Source organism: Mustela nigripes, chromosome 8, assembly GCF_022355385.1.
Source record: "Mustela nigripes isolate SB6536 chromosome 8, MUSNIG.SB6536, whole genome shotgun sequence".
Lineage (NCBI taxonomy): Eukaryota > Metazoa > Chordata > Mammalia > Carnivora > Mustelidae > Mustela > Mustela nigripes.
Window position 1 is genome coordinate 51,958,016 of NC_081564.1, and position 25,125 is coordinate 51,983,140.

General features: G+C 41.7%; 1 protein-coding gene, 1 long non-coding RNA gene and 1 pseudogene across 7 annotated transcripts in view; 1 reads left to right on the top strand and 2 right to left on the bottom strand.

The window, feature by feature from the left end:
• Positions 1-5,699: 5,699 nt before the first annotated feature.
• Positions 5,700-5,799, bottom strand: LOC132024026 (U6 spliceosomal RNA; annotated as a pseudogene).
• Positions 5,800-11,481: 5,682 nt separating this feature from the next.
• Positions 11,482-13,294, bottom strand: LOC132023555 (uncharacterized). Its single transcript, XR_009405987.1, has 2 exons — positions 13,204-13,294; positions 11,482-12,521 (listed from the first exon to the last, which is right to left on the bottom strand). It is a non-coding gene; the product is annotated as an uncharacterized LOC132023555 (long non-coding RNA).
• Positions 13,252-25,125, top strand: part of RNF138 (ring finger protein 138) — a 40,272-nt gene continuing 28,398 nt past the window's right edge. For 5 of the 6 annotated variants that reach the window (XR_009405986.1, XM_059409412.1, XM_059409414.1 and 2 more), the window contains exons 1-2: positions 13,523-13,610; positions 13,930-14,123. Coding sequence is in view for 5 of the 6 variants with exons in the window: in XM_059409412.1 (XP_059265395.1) it covers positions 14,014-14,123 (110 nt within the window). In the remaining variant the exon portion in view is untranslated. Of the gene's footprint in view, positions 13,336-13,522; positions 13,611-13,929; positions 14,124-25,125 lie in introns of those variants that run through there. The other variant, XM_059409413.1, reaches the window with a different exon arrangement.

Genomic DNA, 25,125 nt, shown 5'->3' on the forward strand with positions numbered 1-25,125 from the left:
TTAAGCATATATATATATATATATATATATATATATATATATATAAAACATGCAAACATTACTGGTTAGCAGAGATACTGAGTACTATAATGATACTATTTTTCTCAACACAATGTCTGACATAGTATGATCTCTCATATTTTTTGAATCAGTCTGTCATCAAAATTTCTCAATTGATAGTTCTTCACACAAGAAAGCTGTGGTGGAGCTGGCACACTATGGTGGTTTAGTGGTATAATTTACAAATTCCAAAGCAATTTGGTAGTGGTATCTTACCTCTGGACATAATAATTCTACTTCTGGAAATATTTCCCGGCACTTCTACTCCAAAATGGAACCTATATGCAGGATCATATTTATTGCAGTGCTATTCACACAAAAAATGTGCATAAATTTAAGAGTCCAATATTTTTATTTTTTATTATTTTTATTATTTTTTATTTATTCATTTGATAGAGACACAGCAAGAGAGGGAACACAAGCAGGGGGAGTGGGAGAGGGAGAAGCAGGCTTCCCGCTGAGCAGAGCCCGATGTGGGGCTCTATGCCAGGACCCTGAGATCATGCCCTGAGCTGAAGGCAGACGCTTTTTAATGACTGAGCCACCCAGACACCCCTATTTTTATTATTTTTTTAAAGACCTCTTTTTTGTTGTTTTTTTGTATTTTGCTTTTTTTAAAAAAGTAATCTCTATGCCCAACATGAGGTTTGAACTCACAGCCCAGAGACCAAGAGTCACGTGCTCTACTGAGTGAGTCAGCCAGGCACCCCCAGGCCAGTCCTTTTTAAAAATGTGGCCTTTCGGGGCGCCTGGGTGGCTCAGTGGGTTGAGCCGCTGCCTTCGGCTCGGGCCATGATCTCAGGGTCCTGGGATCGAGTCCCGCGTCAGGCTCTCTGCTCAACAGGGAGCCTGCTTCCATCTCTCTCTCTCTGCCTGCCTCTCCATCTGCTTGTGATCTCTCTCTATCAAATAAATAAATAAAATCTTAAAAAAAAATGTGGCCTTTTAATCGACACTGTCACTAAATATGTTAATATATCATTCAGTTTACTGTCAGGTCAGCCTGGGCAGAATTTATATCTAAATTATCACATTTAAACCCTGTCAACTCTGATTAGTTTTAACTCCCAGAGAGTTAAATTATTTCTAAGCTCTTTTTAAAAGCTTTTTTTAAAAAATATTTTATTTATTTGACAGAGATTACAAGTAGGCAGAGAGGCAGGCAGAGAGAGAGGAAGGGAAGCAGGCTCCCTGCTGAGCAGAGAGCCCCATGGGGGGCTCGATCCCAGGACCCTGAGATCGTGACCCGAGCCAAAGGCAGAGGCTTTAACCCACTGAGCCACCCAGGCACCCCCATTTTCTTTTTTTTTTTAATTTTTTATTTTTTATAAACATATATTTTTATCCCCAGGGGTACAGGTCTGTGAATCACCAGGTTTACACACTTCACAGCACTCACCAAAGCACATACCCTCCCCAATGTCCATAATCCCACCCCCTTCTCCCAACCCCCTCCCCCCAGCAACCCTCAGTTTGTTTTGTGAGATTAAGAGTCACTTATGGTTTGTCTCCCTCCCAATTCCATCTTGTTTCATTGATTCTTCTTCTACCCACTTAAGCCCCCATATTGCATCACCACTTCCTCATATCAGGGAGATCATATGATAGTTGTCTTTCTCTGCTTGACTTATTTCGCTAAGCATGATACGCTTTAGTTCCATCCATGTTGTCGCAAATGGCAAGATTTCATTTCTTTTGATGGCTGCATAGTATTACATTGTGCATATATACCACATCTTCTTGATCCATTCATCTGTTGATGGACATCTAGGTTCTTTCCATAGTTTGGCTATTGTGGACATTGCTGCTATAAACATTCGGGTGCACGTGCCCCTTTGCATCACTATGTTTGTATTTTTAGGGTAAATAGTAGGCACCCCCATTTCTAAGCTCTTAAGAAATATTTTATTGTTCCAGTTCTCCTAACCCCAAGCCATCATATGGTTTCATGCCTTGGTGATTTTGTATACTTTTTCCACTTAGCGTAAAATAAATTTCATGATTTCTCTGTAAAGACTCTTTTGAGCCATCCAGGTAGAGTCAATGACACTATCCTTTTTATCTGTCCCTCAACCTCACCTTCATTGCTACAGTCATCATATTTCTTTGTGTATAGGCCAAATGCTCTCAAGACTGAAATTCCTTGGGGCGCCTGGGTGGCTCAGTGGGTTAAGCCGCTGCCTTTGGCTCAGGTCATGATCTCGGGGTCCTGGGATCAAGTCCCACATCAGGCTCTCTGCTCAGCAGGGAGCCTGCTTCCTTCTCTCTCTCTCTCTGCCTGCCTCTCAGTGTACTTGTAATTTCTCTCTGTCAAATAAATAAATGAAATCTTTAAAAAAAAAAAAAAAAGAGACTGAAATTCCTTGAGGGCAGGAAATGGCATTTATCTTTATCTCCAAAGAGCCTCACTATAAATTTAATCAATATATATGTCTTAGGCTGTTAGGGCTGTTGTAGTAAAATACCTTATACTGAGTGGCTTAAAGAACAGAAATGGTATTTTGTTGTAGTTCTGGAGACTAGAAGGTCCAACATCAAGTTCCCTCAGGGTTTGGTTTCTAGTGAGAGCTCTCTTCCTGGCTTGCAGATGGCCACCTTCTTGCTGTATACTCTCAAGTGGCAGAAACAGAGCACGAGCATTCTCTTATAAGGGCATGGACCCCATCATGAGGAATTTTATATTATATATATATATACACACACACACATACATACATATATATATAAACATATACAGAAACATGTTTCTAAACATAAACATATAAGATTTAATATACTAAGGGTTATTTGATTTTTTTGTCCCTTTGATACATTCTTAATAATGTATGCAAAAAGGTCAAAATCTGGGGCGCCTGGTGGCTCTATCAGTTAAGTGTCTGCCTTTGATTCAGGTCATGATCCCAGGGTCCTGGGATCAAGCCCTAGGTCAGGCTCCCTGCTCAGCAGAGAGTCTGCTTCTTCCTCTCCCTCTGACCTTCTCCCTCTAGCCTTCCCTTCCGCTTGTACTCTCACACACACTCTCTCTTCCAAATGAGTAATTAAAAAAATCTTAAAAAAAAAAAAAGGTCAAAATCTTACAAGTAAACCCATATTGTCCTTTGACAGTATTTCGAAAGTGTGTTCTTTAAATACTCAGTCTTAAGGCATGCTGGTTTGAAAACTATCTTAAAGAGAAAAACAATAACTTTCTAATAAAAAATCGTAATCGGGGCGCCTGGGTGGCTCAGTGGGTTAAAGCCTCTGCCTTCGGCTCAGGTCATGATTCCAGGGTCCTGGCATCGAGCCCCACGTCGGGCTCTCTGCTCTGCAGGGAGCCTGCTTCCTCCTCTCTCTCTGCCTGCCTCTCTGCCTACTTGTGATCTCTCTCTGTCAAATAAATAAAATCTTAAAAAAAAAAAAATCGTAATCATCTAGTCAAACTCTAAGGAACAGAAAATAGAATGGTGGGGTACCTGGGTGGCTTCATTGGTTAAATGTCTGCCTTCAGCTCAGGTCATGAACCCAGGGTCCTGGGTTTGAGCCTCATGTTCGGCTCCCTGCTCAGTGGGGAGCCTGCTTCCCCCTCTGCCTGCTGCTCCCCATGCTTGTGCTTATGTTGTCTCTCTCTGTCAAATAAATAAATAAAATCTTTTTTAAAAAAATTAAAAATTGGGGCGCCTGGGTGACTCAGTGGGTTAAAGCTGCTGCCTTCGGCTCAGGTCATGATCCCAGGGTCCTGGGATCGAGTCCCACATTGGGCTCTCTGCTCAGCAGGGAGCCTGCTTCTTCCTCTCTCTCTGCCTGCCTCTCTGCCTACTTGTGATCTCTGCCTGTCAAATAAATAAATAAAATCTTAAAAAAAATTAAAAATTGAAAAAAAAATAGAATGGTGGTTGTTAGGGGCAAGAGGGAGGGGGAGTTATTGGTCAATGGATTTAGAGCTTCAATTTGAAAAGATGAGAAGGTTCTAGAGACCCATTGCATAACAAGGTGCATATGGTTAACACTAGTAAACTATGCACTTGAAAATGGCTAAAATGGTAAATTTTATATGTTTTTTTTACCACAACAAGCAAACAAACAAAATTGGTGTGTGGATAAACCAAATACCATGGTCTATATATAATTCTGTGCCACCCAGTCTGGAAAATTATAATTGTCAGTGAAATTTAGGATAGAAGTATCACACTGGTAAAGTTCTTGAGATTTCAAAAATAAACTATTTAAATATAGAGACTGAACAACTCTCCTCCCTGTTGCTATTTTTTCCACCCACTGCTCTCCCTCCAGACTTGGGATAAAGTTTAAGGCAGACAGCTTTGTTTGCTTCTTTTCCCCCCTATTTGCAGTGGTTGTACGCTCTCTTAGATATTTATTGTTCTGAGTCACCAATCTAGGTTCATATCACTTCATTATGGGATTGTTGATGGAACTCTTAAGAAGGCAGTTTTTGTTCTTGTTGCTGGTGCTGTTGTTACTCCACCACCACCACCACCACCCCCCCGCCCCGCACTGAGTATGTTAAGCTCAAATAATTTAGCACTGGGGGACCACTATGAGGGAAGTATGCCTAAGGCTAAAGTGAATTCAAGAAAAGTAAGCCAAGAGGAAGTGAAAAACTAAATCCTGATGCTATCTTTTGAGTGTCTGGCTTCAAACACATATCATCTTGGCTTTATCACTGGAATTATGTGAACTAGAGAATTCTATTTATTGCTTAAGCCGTTTTAATACTTTGATTTCTATCATTTCCTGTGCAAAAAGAAACTTGACTCCTATGGCTTCTGTGCAATATTTCTGCATTCTTAAAATGTATATCCCCCATTACCTAGTTCAGGTTGGATTCTGTAATTAACAACCTCAGTGTCCCAAGTGATATAGACATCAATACCAGAAGTGGGATCATTGTTTCAGATCATCAGAGAAAATGCAGAACTAGCTGAGCTGTGGTTCCATGGTGGGCCGGGGCAGGTACAGATTCCTACATTGTAAGGTGAGAAATTTAAGATTTTTGTATGTAGAAACAAAGCAATTGCCAACACTATACCCTTAAGTTTCTTGGGCTTAAGGCATATGGCTATAAAGTTTAAAGCTTTAGAAAATTTAGTAGCAAAATGTCACTGGGTCAGTCTGCCAGTTACTGGTCTGTTAATTCGAAGTTCTAAATTTACACTTTTTGCTTGCTGCGTGAAAATAGATCTGGGCCCTTAAATGTTTTGCCTTTGCCAGCTGGCACAATAATAATAATAGTTGTCAGCTTTTCCAGCAGAGGGCACTAGAGAGAAATTGCGGGAGGAAAAGGGTTTTGTTTCCCAGTTCTCGTTTGCTTGCTTCCCATGGCGCACAGAGCCAACCCTGGCTTCGGCTGTGTGCACTGCCCAGCTGCATCTGCCAGACCACATTTTCCTCCAAAGTCCCCCTAGATGGTTTTGCAACAGAATGTCTCCATGAGACATGTCTCTGTGAACAGCTTTTCCTTGCATCCTAGGGGATATGTTTCCAACCAGTTCTACCAGCATGATACCACAGAGATATTTTTGCCATCTGGGTGAACCACAGCTGGGTCCTCCTTTCCAGCAAGGTCTGGATCTCCATCCAGAGTGGTAGGGCCCTTCTCTGGGTACTCTGTTTCAACTCTCTTTTAATTTTTTTTTTTTAATATGAAGCATGAATGCTTCATGAATTTTCATGTCATCCTTGTGCAAGGGCCTTGCTAATCTCCGTATGGTTCTAATTTTAGGACATGTACTGCTAAAGCAAGGATTCGAGCTTATATTCTTCACGTTCCTCTTTACTTCTTATACCAATCCCCTATTAGAGTGAAAAAACTTTATATTAAAGTTTCTCTGGTCAAATTACTGTGTAATTTCTTTCTCTGAATTGTACCCAGAGTGATACATCAGATTATGCTGATTTTTCCCGAGTACCTCCAATAAAATACAACAAAAAATTTTGCCTGCAGCCATCAAGATTTTCCTGAATGTGAGCAGAAAAAAAGGAATTGGGAACTAATAAGGCTGAGGTCCAAAGCAAGACAGACAAAGGACAGAGACATCAAGTTCTCTGACTTGCTTCATCTTCTCTGTGTAAGACTGAAATGCTGACTGAGAAAGTGGGAGATCTTGTCAACTACAAAGGGGTGGGATTAATGGAGAATGTGGGGTACCTGGATACACACAGGGCCCCACCACAGTGCCTCACCCTGCTTCCCCTCCCGACAAACAGGATGACATTTCCAGTGCAAACTACACTGGCCTGGAATTCAGTTTGGGAGCAGGGTGCTATTCTAGAAGAGAAAGAAGAGTTCTCTGCCAGCCCAGACAGTTTCTTCACCCATACTGTCCTGAAATAAAGTTTGTCAAACAGAGTGTGTTGCATAAGTGTGGATTCCAAAGTTGCTGCTATTGAACAGAAAATCTGTGAGTTATAGCCCAGCCTTGGCTGTTCCACTGAGCAGCTATGCTGACCTGATAAAGTTTTTGGTGTTTAATTTTTAGGAAGTTTACATAAAACTGATAAGACAGGTGACTGTGGTTTTATTCGAATTTGTAGCACCAGCAAAAACCAAACTGTGTAACAGGCCTGTGATGCACTGAAATCAATGGCACAGAATGTCCAAACTCCTTAGATGGCCTCAGGCCATTTTTCCACCCCATACTTTTAACAAATGAATTGCAAATGAAATATGCCCCTCCTCTTTCCCCAAACAGGTTGTTTACTCTAATGGCCTTTTAGGCGTTCCCTTAGTGATAGGAACGATTCTAGCACACAATATCAGAGAGCTGTATTAGTGACAACAGAACTCTCACCACTGCCAAGTTAAATGATGCCAATGAAACTCAATGGTTCTCAGCTTCACTTCATCAACTCTGACCAGCAGCAAATGGTACACACCCTGTGATTTCTTCCCCTTTCCATGTTCTAAATGGAAGTTTTTGTAGTAGTTGTATTTGTTCTGCACTGTGGTACATAAAAGGTAGTTCATAGGGATTACATTTATGATTTAGTCTAAGGCTACAGGATCATGAGGTATTACAATTGGATCAGATTAAGACTTAACTAAAGGAATAAATAAATTATTTAAAATAAATTATGAGGGGAGCCTGGGTTGCTCAGTCGGTTAAGTGGCTGCCTTCAGCTGAGGTCATGATCCCATGGTCCTGGGATTGAGCCCCACATTGGGCTCCCTGCTCAGCAGGGAGTCGTCTTCTCCCTCTCACTCTGCCTGCCACTCTGCCTACTTGTGTGCTCTCTCTGTGTGTCAAATAAATAAAATGAAATCTTTAAAAATAAATAAATAAATTATGAGACACTGGACTGGAAAAACAGTGGTCTCATGACATTGCCTCTAGGATCATAGCTGGATGGTACTTTAGATTGTGTCCTGAAGAAGTAATATATGTGTATGTATTAAGGATGAATGGACTGAATAATTCAACTTTAGGTATAGAAAGAAAGGTGTAGGGTGCCTGGGTGGCTCAGTGGGTTACAGCCTCTGATTTCGGCTCAGGTCATGATCCCGGGGCTCTGGGATCAAGCCCTGCATCTCGGGGAGCCTGCTTCCCCTCTCTCTCTGCCTGCCTCCCTGCCTACTTATGATCTCTGCCTGTCAAATAAATAAATAAAAATCTTTAAAAAAAGAAATAAAGGTGTATCTTTCCGCTGGAGGGTTCTTCTATTTCTCTAAAAATCAGGCTGTTTGCTTTTTAAAACTGGTGTCAGGCTTTTGTCTCTACTGTTACACTGGAACTAATCTTGTTATAGTTGCCTTTATCCAAGCTGTGTTCCCAAAGGATGTCAATAAAGGCGTGAAGTAAAAGAGGAGAGGGGAGGAAAAAGAAAAAAGGCAGGGGAGAGGAAAAGAAAAGGAGAGGTTTTAATTTAAAATTTTGAATTTCTCTCAAAGATGAAAAAAACCCAGCAACCCAGCAACATCAAACAAAAGTTGAAAGGAGTTAATTGGTTGGACTCTTTTGCCATTTCTGGTCTAATCCATAGCTCTGCTTCTTAGGACAGCATAGTTCAGTCCATGAAACAGTTTCAGCTGCGTTCAAAATACCTGTTTCGTTTTTGGCTGGGTTTCTCTACTGAGCGGCTTTCTCTGCTTGGGCAAAGGAAAAGGGTACTGTCTATCATGTTAATATACTTACTAAGGTAAGGCACTAATAGAGACTGACTAGAACAGAGGAATCTCAATTCTACCTTCTTGGGAGAGAGTGTAACTGGCACATGTTTGTACTATATCCCCTCTATTTTATTCAAATGTATCATGGAAGCCGGGTTCTGTAGGATCAAAAGGCCCTTAGAGTTACGAATAGAAATATTAGTAAAAATGAGAGCTGTCTGGGCGCCTGGGTGGCTCAGTTGGTTAAGCGACTGCCTTCAGCTCAGGTCATGACCCTGGAGTCCTGGGATCAAGTCCTGCAGCGGGCTCCCAGCTCTGCAGGGAGTCTGTTTCTCCCTCTGATCTTCTACCTTCTCATGCTCTCCTTCACTTGCTCTGTCTCTCAAATAAATAAATAAAATCTAAAAAAAAAAAATGATAGCTGTCCAATAGTATGTAAAATACTGCTGATAGGAAATTAAATGTTATTAAATAGCATGAAAAATGCATATTCATAGGGATTTATGAAAATCCCTATGAAAGATTTGAAATGTAACCATCCCAAACTGGGGTGGACTAAAAATGGGTAAATTCCCTTATTTTCCATACTTGATATTATTAATCTTACTTTTGAGTTTCTGTTTGTGTTAATTTGTAGAATTATGAGGAGAGGATTTAAACTCACAATGACAAGTAACTTGGTTCCTGGTCTCTGGGGGAAGAGGAACCACTTGTGCAGTGTTTCATCCTCCTTTGCCTTCCTATCGCCTCCTAAAGTGTTGATTCTGTTAGGAAAGTCCACTGAGGTCCAATCAGGAAACAGAGCTCTCCGTAAGTAGTTCAAAAGAGGATGTTTAATATGGAAAACAATTACAAAGATGTCAGGAAAGCTGAAAGACCATGTGTGACAGCAAGGCAAACACAGAAACCACTGAGAAAAAACAGGGACTGCCCAGCAGGCTCCAGGACCTGAAAGGGAAGGGTGGTCTTCCAGAAGTTGAAAACATGGAAGAAATGAAGACACAGCCAGAAGCAGAGAGAGAGAGAGGGAAAAATACCTTGGCTTCTTCCTTCTAGTGTCTTACCAGTACCTGACATTGGCTGAATATAGACAGAAGTCAGTCGGCAAGGGGAAACGGGAAGCTGTCTGTAACGGTTAGCTCCAGCAATACACGCCAGAACAGGTGACAGGGAGGGAAACAGATCTGATGGTCAACCCCCAAATGTCTGGCTCAGATACTTTGAGCTACAAGTAGCAAAAGAGCTGAATGGGACCGGTTTCGAGCAGAAAGGCTTAACAGTAGATAGGACAGTTTCAAGGTTAATTAGATTATTAGAATGGTTCAACTACATTAAGGTTGTGCATCCTTCTATCTTTCACTCCACCACGGTCAGCATATTGGCTTATTCTTTGGCTTGTTCTTTTCATGGTTTCATGACGGTTGCAGAGACCCAGGCAGCACAGATGATCAAGAAAACATTCAGATGTAGCATGGAAGTGTTTATTCTTGTTTGTTTGTTTTTTTAATCAGTGAAGAAAGGTACTTGCGGAAGGCCTTCAGAAGAATTCTCCTCACACGTGCTTGGTCATAACTGAATCATATGCCCAGCTTAAACTACTGGCAAGAAGACATGACCCATTCAAACTGGTTCCTCTCAATCATGGTAGTTGCATAGCCAAAAAAAAAAAAAAAGAAAAGAAAAGAAAAAAGAAAAAGAAAATAAAATTGAATAAAAATCATGATTTATTAGAGTGGGGGATGGGAATAGGGTTTATAAATGTTTGTTGATGGGAACATTGTGCCCTGTATGGTTTCCCTTTCACATTTTTATTCACTTGACCTCCTTCCTACTCAGCCTGAGGCATCCATCGGCCTGTGTGTGTGTGTTGGGGTGAGGTGGGAAAAAGAAGAAATAAGGATTAATTCATCAGGAATGTAAACAATGTTTTTTTAAAACATTTTTTTAAAGAACATTTCCAAAACAGGCTTAAACAATTAAGTTATATGTCTTCAGCAAAGAGATTATTTATGTACATGGTCAGGATTAACGTTCAGAGTATTTAACAACTGGAACCAAATGGGCACTGGCCAACCAGGACAGACTATTGCCCAACCAGAATAGGCAAGCTGAAAAGGACTCACAGAGCTATGCTGGTGCAAACCAGCTGAAAGTGGACACTGCACATGGTACCAATTAAAAAAGATACCAAAGGATAGACAGAGAAACATGAGCCTCCCTCCCCCTCCATCCCCAGCTTCTCAGATCACTTCTTTAAAGGCAAGCAACCACTTTTACCAGCAAAACAGACTTTTGAGGCCCTGTAGTAAGACAAAGCCAGGCTTTGTGAAGAAAGAAATTAATTTTCTAAATTCATCCAGCTCCTCTTTTAGTATGTTAATTACCTGGCCATACGACTTGGCTAAAGAGTTTTGCAAGGGAGCATTACTGGTAATCAGCAGGAAGCAGCAAGGTAGAATGGTCCATTCTTTCCAGGCCAAGGGACTGTGGTTGGAAGAGAGAGGTGGAATAGGGGAAAGGTGTATTAGATGGGTTGAGGGGAGTGGTGAGGGCTGGGGAGCAGAAAGCACATCGCCTTATAGGTCATGTAGAACCAAACTAGGGGTCACCACTTCACGCAAATTCAGTGACACGGGATATTTAGAAGGAATGACTTTCCCTCCCAGAGTGAGTGTGTAGAGGGCACCAAGGGATGCCATGGACAGTAGATGTGTTGAGAGCAGAGCAAGAGGGACCTTCCATATTGAGGACCAAGAACTGGAAGATGACTGCAGGAGAGATTCATAGGGTTCTATAGTGTTGGTGAAGCTGAATCCTGAATCAACCAGGGCCTTGACCTAGCTGACGCAGGCAGGAGTAGTCTTTACTAGCAGGTACCACCATCAGCAGAATGGCCAGCACACGTTGCATCTCAGAGAGGAGTCAACATTAGCCTCTCTGCAGAATAGTCCAGCAAAAATTCAAAGGAGACCTTGGACTGAGATTCTCCAATAGTGTCTCAAGTTTGCGTCAGCCGTCCCTTGTCCTCCCTCTTATCCTTCCAGATGCCATTTTGAGAGGAGCAGACTGAGAGAGGTGGCATATTAAAAGCTTAAGTGTTTTAACCAAAATGCAAAGGAATGGATTAAATTATTGCAACAGACTAAGTTTGTCAAGTTGTATAATATGTAGAGTTTTCCCCCTTTTACCCAAAGGCTGAGGATATTTTATTTACACAGCTGAAGGGATTTTGAGTAAATCTGTGACATTGCCATAAAAATACCAAGTAATTTTTCAGAGGAAATGCTGCCAAGACAGCAGATTGTGTCTTTTGGCCATTACAGTTTATTTGTCAAAGCTTAACACTCAGAGGGTAACCACATCTTCGTTATACCATTTTTTATGGATTTCCATAAAAACTAACAACTATATGCTTACACGTACCCCCAAAATGACTTCTTAGAATGTATAAGGAAGTAACCCGAACATGTTAGGATTAGGGCATGAGTAAAGCTGCCAGAGGAACAATGAAGCAAATAAAATTCAAGTCACAAAATTAAGTTCTGGTTAAGGATTCCCAGTGAGTAATGGGAAACACGCTATTGAACAGAAAATATACTTTTTTCTAAAGGGGTCAAAATGAGTGAGATATGATTGGGCATAAGGTGAAAAAGATGAAGTTTGAAATCCAAGAACCACTTTTATAAATGAATTTGAAAAGTACCTAGACTACTGCTATTTGGTGTCCCTCCTGTCTAGTTCTCTTTCTCCTCCCAGGAAATGTGAAGCTAAAATTAGCTTTCCTGGTCTGCTTCCACTATTCTTGCTTGGAAGGAAAGGGAACAAAAATACAAAATGTTGTATTTTGGTAAAGGGAATTAGCTGTTCATTGGACAAACAATTCTGTATTTTTCTAGGAATTGTCATTTTAAGATGCACATGAAGACCTATTTCCTTCATCAGATTTTCTCTAAACCCATAGCAATGCAATCATCTCACTTCCTGTCCTCATTATTGTCATGTTTATGAAAAGCAACACTTTAGCAAATACCATTTTTCGTTCTTTTATAGCGTTAGGCACTCCAGAGTGTAAACTAGTTGAAAACGAAGTTCATGACACCAGCATAACATCTAACAGTTCTAAGGACAATGTAGACAATAAATGACAGAATTGAATTAACTATTCAACGGCTTCTGTTTATGATTCACTGAGACTGTGGTGGAAATGAAGCATGGAATTGAAATCTTTTTTTCTTTTCCGAAGCGAATTGAGGATGCTTTGTGATGTTCCAGATATTCCTCGGCTCCTTTCATGTGGTTGCGGCCCCATGTTCCCGATTTATCATTTGTGTGGATATATCTGGGAACCAAGGGCCCACTGAAAAAAATAGAAACATTTAAATTAGTGAATAACTAATTAGTGAAATGCTTAGATCCGTGCTCCTACCTCACTTTTCTTCAAAGCTATCAAAAAGCAAAGGTGTTGGTGGCGGAAGCCTGCATCTGAGACTGTAACTCCTCAGACTGTTAAGGGTGAAAGTTCAAACCCTCTCAAGGGAGCTTATTTTTAATTCTTGTGCCCCAAAGGATCAAAATCCCGTAACGGGTTTTACTTGGGCTTCGTAACACATCTTGACATACATTCTGTCAAGGGCATATAGTAAGGACCATCCATCCATACCTTTAACTTTAGACGGTATTTTTTTTTAGGAAAAATTCCTGAAAAACCCAATATATTTAATAGAAGCGGTGAGAAATGGGATCCCGCTGGAGGGAGACTGCGGGACGTGGGTACAGGTGGGCACCCAGCGGTTTATGTCACAACCTGCTGCGGGTGCCACGCGCCGGTTGCTATGGAGGCCGCCCTCCCCACCCCGCCCTCTCCTCACTCCTCTGTCCCCCTGTTCGTCGCCCTCCTGTGTTCGGTGACAACCCCGGGCTGGCTGCGGGCAGCGCAATGCCGCGGGAGAGCTGCTGGAGGGGGCGGTGGGATCCCGGTGCACCATGAGCCTCGGGCCCGGCCCCCTTTCGGGCCGATGAACACTGACCACCCCGCTCACCATTCCCCTCCCGGCCTCCGCGGCGAAGGCTGCAGCGGCCGGACAAGAAGCCCGGGGACGGCGCAAGGCCACTTCTCCATCAACCGCGCCCGGAAAACGCATCTCTCAGCGGCGCGACTTCGGGACACCTAAGTGAGCCTTTACGCAAGCAGAGTGGAAGGGCGGGGCGGGGCGGAGGCGGTGTGGGGCGGGGCAGGCAGTCGCCGAACTGGGTGGGTAGAGGCCCGCAGTGGAACAGCTGTGCGGGCTGTGCCGGCTGGGGCTGGGGCTGGGGCTGGGGTTGGGGTTGGGGCGGGGGGCCGGGGGCCGGGGGCCGGGGGCCGGGGGCGGGGGTGGGGGTGGGGGCTAAGGAGTCGGAGGCGGAGAAGACCGCCGAGGGCGTAACCGCGGCCGCCTAGTGGAGGCAGGTAAGGGAGCGGCCCGTGCGGGCGACCGCCAGCTGGGGACGGCTGGGCGGTTGCCTTCCTTCCCGGGTGGAGGGGCTCCGAGCCGGGGTGGAAGCGAAAGTGAAGCCACCGGCCGGTTTCTCCACCGCCGCCTCCCGCCTGGCACCGCCCTCCTGGCCTGCCCCCGTCGGGAGGGGCAGCCCCAGGGGCCGGCCCTCGCCCGGCGCGTGCGGACCTAGCGTCCCGGCGTTCGGCCCCGCCCCGCCCCGCCCCGCCCCGCCCCCTTCCCGGCGCGAGCCGCTTCCTGACGCGATTCCCCTCCCCCTCCGGGTTCGCGTAGAGTCGGGCCCCGGGCCGACACCGCCAGCTCGGCCGCTGTCGCCGCCGCTGCTGCCGCCATCTCCTTGATCCCCCATCCCCCGCCATGGCCGAGGAACTCTCCGCGGCCACGTCGTACACGGAAGATGATTTCTACTGCCCTGTCTGTCAGGAGGTGCTCAAAACGCCTGTGAGGACCGCGGCCTGTCAGCACGTGTGAGTAGACGCGTCCTCCCCCGCGCGGAGCCGGGTGGTCGTTTAGGCCCCGCATCCAGCCCCAGACCCTCGACTGCGGCCTGGCTGGAGCAAAGCCCACCGTGACCTGCCGGAGCGCCCCTCAGCGCGGAGGACGCGTTCCGACCCGCCCTCCTCCCGAGCTCGGGGCCAGCTTCCTGGGCCGGCCCCTCTGCCCGAGCCCCCTGTCCCCCGGGTATCCCTCCCTTGCTTTCGCGCCCCCGGGGTGGTGGCCGGGCTCGTCCCGGTCGTGTCTTCAGGCCCCAGAGGCCCCTCTCTCCTCCAGGCCCGGGAGGAATTGCAGGGAACGTGGAGCCTTTTTGTTTCTTAGCAACCTGAGTGAAGGCTGGGGTGTCGAGTGTCAAAACCGGCCGAAGGTGCCGGCACGGGCCCGCTCCCCGCTACTGCCTCCTGTCTGTGACCTGCCCGGCTTTAAAGTTTTCCCTTCTTTCAGAACCTGGGGCTATTCTTTTCAGATCCAAGAAGTCTTACCTAACTTACCCTTCAACCCTGCCTCACGGACCACCCTTGAAAATGTTCTTTTTCCTTTAAAACTGGGTACATGTGGGAAAGATCTAGAATGGGTTTTCTTCTCTCCTATGTTAGAACTGACAGGATTTCCGGGTATTGAAGTGATAGTTTCCCTTTGTTTTACCCTCCTGCTTATTACTTGGTCACTACAACGAGGTGGAGATAGGAAAGGAAGATTGCAGTTTCATGGAATGAACAGAAGATAAGGCAGTAACTCCAGGGGTGAGCGAGAACACAAAGGGATTAGGTGAGGTGGCATGGTGCTGTTGGATTTGGCACATTTATAGGAAGAACTTCGATAATTTTACGGTCGGCTAGAATGTCAGTAAGGATCGGCAGGAGCCCTTCTTGTAAAGATCCATAGCACATCTGACAAACCTGGCTGCTGATCAGAGTCCTTGGGGGAACTTTTTAAGTAAACATACCAATACCCAGGCTCCATTCCAAATTTACAAAAGAATTTCTGGCAGGTGAAGCCTGGAAATCTTTATTTGAAAAAATACACTCAGATTTGAAAGTTCTGGGTGCTTGGAAATAGCTGAAAAGAGTGGAACAAGTTTATAAATGTATCTCCTTTGACCTTTTTTTTTTTTTTTCGTTTTGAGAGATAGGTTCTGTAATTTTGTAAAAAATGGATTGAATTTGGGGTTCTTAATCAGGTATTTGATTTTTATTGTTTGATAGCCATTTTCCTCACTGATCATCAATCTTGACTGCACTTTTTACCTTATTCCTATTCTGCGGTAGTTGTGTGAGCTAGGAGTATGTGACTTCATTATAGGAGTTGTGCCAGTTATGTTTTGCTGGTATGGGAGATGAATGACAGTCTGAAATTGCTTTGTTATTTGATTCCACAAATGCAGATTGTTTAGAGAAATATTTTGAGCTGTTCAGTGCACAGTGTATAACTTTTTGGCCTTTGATGTCAGTATTCATTATTACAACTTGATGCCTTTCCTGTGGTTGTGCTGGCAGTAGGTGGACAAAAAGGAAGGTTGGAGGTCAGAGTGAGAGGAAGTAGGTGTTTCTGGACAGAATCCTTTCAGTTACCCTTTGGGTCATTGACCTCATAGAACTCATTGTAATCTTCAGCTCTCCTTAAAATTCCATGCAGTTTGCTCTAGTTCACTTCCCTTTTGGGACATTTTAAATCAGTCTAATTTGGCTTGACATCAACCGTATGGAAAAGAGAGTGGACAAGATTGTTGAGGACCTTTTCTAATCATCTCCTTGGACTTGGATGTGATTAGAGTAGATGGGGAAGTGAAATGTAGAGTAGATTTTCTTGATAAGAAGAATGGAAACTCAACTGCCTTATCACCCTCCTCCATCCCCCTCCTTTATCAATGGGAGCCCCAAACACACACAGTTGCTTTAAGGTTCAATGAATTAAAGAAAGCAGGGTGGGGGGTGGGGGGAGTTTAATTTGGAAGAGATGATCATGGAGGAACCGGAAGTTGACTGATTGGAAGGAGTTTGGATTATTTAAAATAATCTAGTTTTATTATGTCATTTGCTCTTCCTTTTTCACAAAGGACAAACTTGTGCCTTTAAAAATATATTTAGTTTCAAAATCAGTTTTTGATTCATAGATAGTAAGAAATGAGGTGGTAAGTGTTTTGGGTCACTGTGGACCTGTTAGAAAATGAAAAATTTTCATCACTTTTTCAATGACAGCAGAGGATTTCACTGACTATTCTAATGAAAGGAACAAGTTCATTATCATTAGAATAACTTCACCATAATAATAAATTTCTATATAGTCCCCATTTATTCCTTCAAATAGCAATTGCTGAGTGTTTTTGTATGTCAGGTACAAAGAATACAAAGTGCTGTTTCCCTGGGGACTGTTAATAGTCTAATGGAGAAGACCTAAGAATGAATGTGACTGATACGGAAGTGACTTAGGAGGAAAATTTTATGTAAGCATAGAGAGCAGCTTCTAAATCAGCCTATGACTAAAGGGGAGATTTCCTGAATGTAGTAATACTTTAGGTCAGAATTAGTTATTCAGGGTTTGTTGGGGAATACCCTGATTGGGTTTACATCATATGCAGACACACGGAGCGGGTTACACAGGATGCCTGTTTTCAGGTTGAAGCCAAAGGATGAGTGTAGTAGAGATAGAGTTTAGAGATATTGGCAGGAACTTTCTGTGTAAGCCAGTTTGAGCTTTTTCCTGAAAATCATAGAAACTATTCAATAATTTTTGTCAGAGGAGCAGCACGATCATGTTTCAGTTTTAGAAAGTTCACTTTATTAGCAAGACCCAGCTTGATGTAGTGGTGAGACTAGTGAAGGGATAGATGATTCATTGCTGTGTCTGAGAGAAGAGGGGGTTAGAACCTAAATCCAGGTAATGATAGTTGAGAATGGAGAGGAGAGATTCCGGACATTTTAAAGAGATCATGTAAGATCTGATGATGCCCAGTAGTTAAGTGTATGTATGTGGATTTGGAATACATGGAACTAAAGCTGTGAGTATGGATGAGTATGTGAGTATGAGCCACTGAGGGAGGTCTGTAAGTTGTAAGAAAGCAGAGGGCCTAGATAGGACAAAGTGCTGGAGAATGCATATTTAAATCTGGAGTGGAGAAAAGTGCAGCCTGAGGAGGAATGGACAGGATAGGAAGAAATCCAGCATAGAGGGTGACAGTATGGAAACTGAGAAGAATTTTAAGGAAGCAATGTTAGTTACTTTAGAGGGATCAGTCGTATTTTAGAAAGCAAGTAAAGATGAAGTAAGAATATTAAACTTGAGGGGTGCCTGGATGGCTGTCAGTCTGTTTACCTTCAGCTCAGATCATGATTCCAGGGTCCCTCAACAGGGAGCCTGCTTCTCCCTCTCCCTTTGCTCATGTTCTTCTCCCTCTCCGCTGCTCATGTTTTCTCTCTCTAATAAATAAATAAAATCTTTAAAAAAAAAAAAGGGGGGAATATTAAAGTTGACCAGGTAGTCAAAGCAAGGTTTCAGAAGAAGGTACAAACTGGCATAGTCGTAAGGTATTTCTTTCTCTGTTTTCATTTGTAATCTTCAAAGTCTCCTTGAACCAAACCTCTCCTCTTTCCTGTTTTGAGTGGTTAAGGGAATAACTTTTGTACATGGTTAAAAGTAAGCTCCATCACAATGAAAATTACATGTAATAAGTTGATGCCTTGCAGATGGAATCTTTTTTTTTTTTTTTTTTTAAACCAATTTGTTTATTGAGGGGCACCAGGGTGGCTCGGTGGGTTAAAGCCTCTGCCTTCGGCTCAGGCCTGCATGGAGCTCTCTGCTCAGCAGGGAGCCTGCTTCCTCCTCTCTCTCTGCCTGCCTCTCTGCCTATTTGTGATCTCTATCAAATAAATAAATAAAATCTTAAAAAATAAAAGAATTTATTTATTGAAAGAGAGAGTGAGCAAGACAAGAGAACAAGGGGGTATGGAAGAGCAGAGGGAGAGGAATGAGGCAGGCTCCCAGTGAGGCAGGGACCTTGAAGTGGGGCTGGATTCCAAGACCCTGGGATCATGACCTCAGCCAAAGGCAGATGCTTAACCAGCTAAGCCACCCAGGCACCCCTTAAAGATGGACTCTAATCTGTTTTGGGGCATCTCTGTTAGGAGGCATCTTTAAAATGAGCTATATAAATCAGCTTTCACTTCTTACTAGGCACTTACTGTATGATTCTCTATCCACCTGCTTTGGGTTGTCCAACTCCTAAATTTTCAGTATATATTTCTTGTCATTTTATTTTATTTATTTTTAAAAATTTTATTTATTTGAGAGAGAGAGTGCGCATGAGCACATATGCATGCACTAGAGAATGTGGGGTGGGGAGGGTCAGAAGGAGAAGGAGAAGCTGGCTTCCTGCTAAGAAGGGAGTAGGGATGGAGGACTTAATCCTAGGACCCTGGGATCATGACTTGAGCCTAAGGCACAGGCTGAACCAACGGAGCCACCCAGGTACCCCACATTTCTTATCATTTTAACAACTTTATTGATACCTTGTTGTTTGAGCAGTCATGCTCTAAATATGTACTTTTAAAATTTCTTCTTTCCTGTGGACGTGTAATTCTTAAAGTCAAACAGATAGGTTCTTGCTGATTTAATAAATGCTGCTCCAGACTTTTTTCTTAAGTGTTTTAAGACTTTATCCAAATTTGCTTGACAAATATTTATAAAATGACATAATTAGGAAACAACTATGCTACTTAACTTGTGTAACAAGGTTGACTTAGTTTTAAGCCCCAAAGACAAACTGATTTTTTTTCATAAGTTTGTTTGATTAGGAAGATAAAACATGCTAGATTTTTAAATAAGGTGTGTGTGTCTGCATTATGTATATGTATGTACTATGTATATGTAGACATTTGTGTATATAAAAATACACAAAGAATATTATTCAGCCATAAAAAAGGATAAGATCTTGCCATTTGTGACTATATGGATCGACCTAGAGGTATTATGCTAAGTGAAATAAGACAGAGAAAGACAAATACCGTATGATTTTACTTACATGTGGAATCTAAGAAACAAAAGTACATATAAATAATAATAGACCCATAGATACAGGGTGGTAGGCACTGAGTAATGTATCCAATCATTATGTTGTATACCTAAGACCATATAACATTTTATGTCAACTATTCTTTAGTAGTATAAGAAACCAAAAAACCCTGGGATCATGACCTCAGCCAAAGGCAGATGCTTAACCAGCTAAGCCACCCAGGCACCCCTTAAAGATGGACTCTAATCTGTTTTGGGGCATCTCTGTTAGGAGGCATCTTTAAAAATGAGCTATATAAATCAGCTTTCACTTCTTACTAGGCACTTACTGTATGATTCTCTATCCACCTGCTTTGGGTTGTCCATCTCCTAAATTGGAATACCAAAAACTTACTTTGATAATTGCAACTTTTTTCTTTCCAAAATTAGAAGTTTTATTTTTCTATTTATAAAAGTGACATAATGCAGAGTGCAAAAAGATGTAAGGAATGAAGTGAAACTCACAGTCACAGCATCCTGATGGAAGCTGTGAGCAATGTGATGTATCCTTTCTAAAGGTTGGCTGGTTGACTGATGAGTTTAACTGATTTATGTATCTTTATTTTTCTGTCATGTACCTATTAATATTTGATCGACTAGGTGGGATGATATTACAGGTACTGTTTTATGACCTTTTTCTTTCTTTTTTTTTTTTTTTTTTAACAGAGAGAGTGTGCACACGCGCAGGAGAAGGGAGGGGGAGAGGGAGAGAGAGAACCCCAAGCAGGCTCCATGCTTAGTGTGAGCCCACTGGGGCTCAGTCTCACAACCCTGAGATCATGACCTGGTTGGACACTTAACTGATTGAGTCACCCAGGCGCCTATAACTTTTTCCTGTGATAGTCTGGGATATTTGTCCTTACAAATTTTAACTATTAAAAAAATGCTAAATTTTTAATTAGTACTAAATTCAGGAACGTGATAGATGGGAAAGTTTTTCTCTTCCAATGTCTGTTTATCCGCCTTTTGTTAGGAGAGTGAGTAAGAATAGAAATTCATCTGGTGTCTGTTATTTTAAAATTGAAGGAAACTTAAAAATAACCTTTCAAGTTGTTTCTGGCTAATGCACTGTCCTAAAGATGCAAGCTTTGATACATCAAAATAATTGTGGTAATTTTGATTTGCCTCTTTTTCCTGCACCTTCTACTTTGTTTTGAAACAGGTTCTATTTAGCAAATTCAAGCAGTCCAGCCAAAGGGAGATGAGAAATAAGCAAGTTTTGTATTTGAGGAAACTTGGTGCTTGGTAGTACAGAGGAAGAAATGGTAGAATTGGTTGACAAAAGACCTCAGTAATTCTCCTTTGCACTCTTCACAGTTTATAATCATAACATTTTTTGAATCAGATGATTTGACTAATGTCCTTCTCACTGTTAGCTCTATAAAGGCAGCAGCAGATGTCTCCTTTTTCCTACTGGAGTCTACTATACACATTTTGTATTGAGTAGAGGAATAGATGGTTTTGTCTTAGGAGGCCATAGCTTATTATCTGTGTTACTTCAAGTTGTTTAACTTCTTTTCAGCCTATTTTCTTGTCTGTAAAATGGGTAGAAACAACATATATTCACAGGATTGTTGCAAGGACCAAATTAGGTAATGTTTGTGAAAAATAATAATCTTGTTACTTGTTTTACAGTTTTCAAAAGCTATACAAGTGTAAAATTATTGTTAGTTTGATAACTATAATATCTAACACCAAAAGCTAGATTTATCATAAGTGGAAAGGAATCTGTTTCAAGTTTTTTGGTCCAGACATTTAATACCAAAGGCATTATTGTGAACAGAGAATATTGTAATTCACAGTTTTAAAGGTACAATAGGAAATAATCATCTCTTTTCCACAATCACTATTACCTTACATATCCTTCCAGAGATGTGTATATAAACGAGATTATAAATATATTTTTTTGTTTTTCACAGAAAGAACAGCATTCTGTATGCATTCTTTTGTACCATGCTATTTTCATGTCCTTTTGGAGATCATTCTATATCAGTACATGTATAGATATTTTGGTTGTAGTTTTCTTCATTTATTCAACCAACATTGAGTGGCCATTATGAGCTAGTAGTATTGTAGTTGCTAGGGCTAGAATATTCAACAAATGAGATAAAAAATCACTGACTTCATGGAACATATTTAGTGTTCTGGTATTACATGGTTTGATGTGTCAATTTTTTTAAAGGTTTTATTTATTTGTCAGAGAGAGCGAGCATGTGAGCACAAGATGAGGGAGGGGAGAAACAGGCTCTGCACTAAGCAGAGAGCCTGATGTGGGATTTGATTCCAGGATCCTGGGATCATGACCTGAGCCCAAGGCAGATGTTTAACTGGCTGAGCCACCCAGGCATCCCTGTTTGATGTATCTTTATTTATCCAATTTCATATTGATGAATATTAGGTTATCTCTAGTCTTTTGCTGTTTCAAATGCTGCAGTGATTAAACTTGTATAAATGCCATTTCACATAGCAAAACTCACAGGGAGTTTTTCCTGTAAGATAAATTCTCTTAAGTGTGAAATTGCTGGGTCAAAGAATAAATACAGGGAATTTGTCAGCTATGTCACACAGGATGATTGTAACTCTAGGGGAGTGTTTTGTACATGGAAGGTGCTTATGGTTTTGATTTGAAAACTGGATTCTGTCTTTTGAGTTAAGGGATTTAACAGTTTTGGGATTAAGGTAGATTGACATTCATTGCTTTAACAATATTAATGAATGCCTCCTAGGTGCTCAGCTGTGTTATAGTGCTGGGCATACAGTGGTGAACAGAGAGATATGATAACTCCCCTTGAAACTGGTGTTGATAAGACATTTTAATTCAGATAAACTTGTAATTACAAACTCACGGGTTTTGAGAGGGAGAGAGAATAAGAAGGAGACCAGATCTAGGGAGGTTGATGGGTGGATGGATAGGTAATTAAAGACCATTTCTGAGATCTAAGTGATGTTTGGTGTTAATTTGTGGAGTGGTATGTTGTGTATAGAAAATTCTGGGGAGAGGGAACATTCTAGGCAAAGACCCTGAAGTGGAGGGGAATGCACAGGGCCTTGTATTTTAATGAAGAAGTATCTTTTAGCCTTCACCCTCTTACAGGCTTCTTAACCTTTCATTTTTTAAGCCTTAGTTTCCTCAACTGTAAAATAAAGGACCATTTAAAATATTTACAGTATTATTTTTAAAGAATTCAAGGTAATAAATGTAAAGTATCTTGAATTCTGCTTACCACATTTTGAGTACTCAATAAATAGTTACTGTTATTTGTATAAATGTTATAATCCTTGCACAAAATTGGGGTAACTTGCAAAATGCCATTAGTATGATTAAAGTATATCTATATTCTGACATCTTTGCCAACTTTTTAAAAAAAATTATTTTATTTTATTTATTTGACAGACTGAGATCACAAGTAGGCAGAGAGGCAGGCAGAGAGAGAGGAGGAAGCAGGCTCCCTGCTGAGCAGAGAGCCCGATGCGGGGCTGGATCCCAGGATCCTGAAATGATGCCCCCCCCCCCCGCCTTTTTAAGCATTTTTTTCTAGGGGCACTGGGTGGCTCGGTGGGTTAAGCCTTTGCCTTCTGCTCAGCTCATGATCTCAGGATCCTGAGATTGAGCCCCTTGTGGGGCTCCCTGCTCAGTAGAGAGTCTGCTTTTCCCTCTCCCTCTGTCCCTTCTCCCTTCTCCTAGGAGCTGTCTCTCTCTTTGTACCAAATAAATAAATAAAATCTTTTAAAAAAAGGAAAGTACAAAATGGTGTCTTTTTTTTTTTTAAGATTTTATTTATTTATTTGATAGGCAGAGATCACAAGTAGGCAGAAAGGCAGGCAGAGAGAGAGGAGGAAGCAGGTTCCCCACTGAGCAGAGAGCCCGATGTGGGGCTCGATCCCAGAACCCTGGGATCATAACCCTAGCGGAAGGCAGAGGCTTTAACCCACTGAGCCACCCAGGCGCCCCGAGGTGTCTGTTTTTTAAAAAAGATTTTATTGAGAGAGAAGGAAAGAGCAGGCAGGAGCAGAGGGAAGGGGAGAGGGAGAAGCAGACTTCCTGCTGAGCAGAGAGCCTGATGGAGGACTGTATCCCAGGACCCTGGGGTCATGACCTGAGCCAAAGGCAGACACATAACCAAATGAGCTACCCAGGCACCCCTCAAAATGGTGTCTAGAAGTTACTTTAAAATCTGTTTTTTTTGGTCGCTGGCAAGGCTTTGTGCATTTTTCTATATTAAGTTTTTATATTTTTACTATTCCCAGAGTGCTCTAAGTATATTGTGATCATTTCTATGACCATATTTTAGTGATTATTTTATATTTATTGCTTTACATTGTTTTTTCTATTTAGGGCTTTCCTTTTGTGTATTACATCATCTTATACATTCAGATTGGAGATGGTTTTCTATTTAGTGCTTCGCTTTTGTGTATTATATTTTATATATTCAGATTTGAGATAGTTGATTCTTTTTAAGTTTATGATGATACTCGATTTTATTTGTTGAATCTCTTAAAAAATTTTTCCAATTTTGTACCTACTTGGAGTTTACTGAAACATTTAATGTGTGTGCCTTTGAATCTTAATTTGCCATTCTTACTCATTTCACTTCAGTATTTCTTCAAGGGCATTTTTTTTTCCCATTGTTTTAAAAAGCCTTTTTAGTATATTTGAATTCTTTTTTAAAAATTTATTTATTGCCTCTGCCTTCGGCTCAGGTCATGATTCCAGGATCCTGGGATCAAGCCCTACATTGGGCTTTCTGCTCAGCAGGGAGCCTGCTTCCTTCTCTCTCTCTGCCTGCCTCTCTTCTACTTGTGATCTCTGTCTGTCAAATAAATAAAGAATATATTTTTTAAAAAATTTATTTATTTGTTTAGATTTTATTTAAATTCCACTTAGATAACAGTGTAATATTAGATTCACATATACACTACAGTGATTCAATGCTTCATACAACATCCTGTGCTCATCACAACAAGTGCACTCTTTAATCCTTATCACCTATTTAACCTATCCTCCCACTAACCTCCCCTTTAGTAGCTATCAGTTGTTCTCTGTAGGTAAGAGTTTGTTTTTGGGGGGGTGCCTGGGTGGCTTAGTCATTAAGCACCTGCCTTTGGCTCAGGTTATGATCCCTCGGGGTCCTGGGATCGAGCCCCAGGATCGAGCCCCTGCATCGAGCTCCCTGCTGGGCGGGAAGGCTGCTTCTCCCTCTCCACTCCCCCTATTTCTGTTCCTTCTCTTGCTGTCTGTCTCTGTCAAATAAATAAAATGTTTTTTAAAAAAAGGTTGTTTCTTAGTTTCCTCCTTTTTTTCCCCCAGTGCTCATTTGTTTCTTAAATTCCACATGAGTGAAATCATATGATATTTATCTTTAGTATATTTGAATTCTTTTTTTTTTTTTTTAAGATTTTATTTATTTATTTGACAGACAGAGATCACAAGTAGGCAGAGAAGCAGGCAGAGAGAGATGAGGAAGCAGGCTACCCGCTGAGCAGAGAGCCCGATGCGGGGCTCGATCCCATGACCCTGGGATCATGACCTGAGCCGAAGGCAGAGGCTTTAACCCACTGAGCCACCCAGGCGCCCCAGTATATTTGAATTCTTAAAATAATTTGATTATTGGAGATTTTTCCCTTTCATTATTTTTTCTGTTTTTAATATTACTTATTAAATTTTGAGGGGGGATATAGTGTATACACAAAATCCTGCTACAAGTACCTGCATATACATAATGCTGTAAGCACCATTTGGGGTAGGGATTTTGTCACTTCTGTTGCCTATTAGAAGCCCGATGTCTGTGTGTAGTAAGTACTTAATACATTTTTATTGAGTTAGTAGTATGCTTTATAGTCTACGGGCATAATTTTTAGAAGTCTGGTAGGATGGATTTATTTTTCTTTTTATATAATTTTTAATTTTTAAGTTTATATAATTTAAGT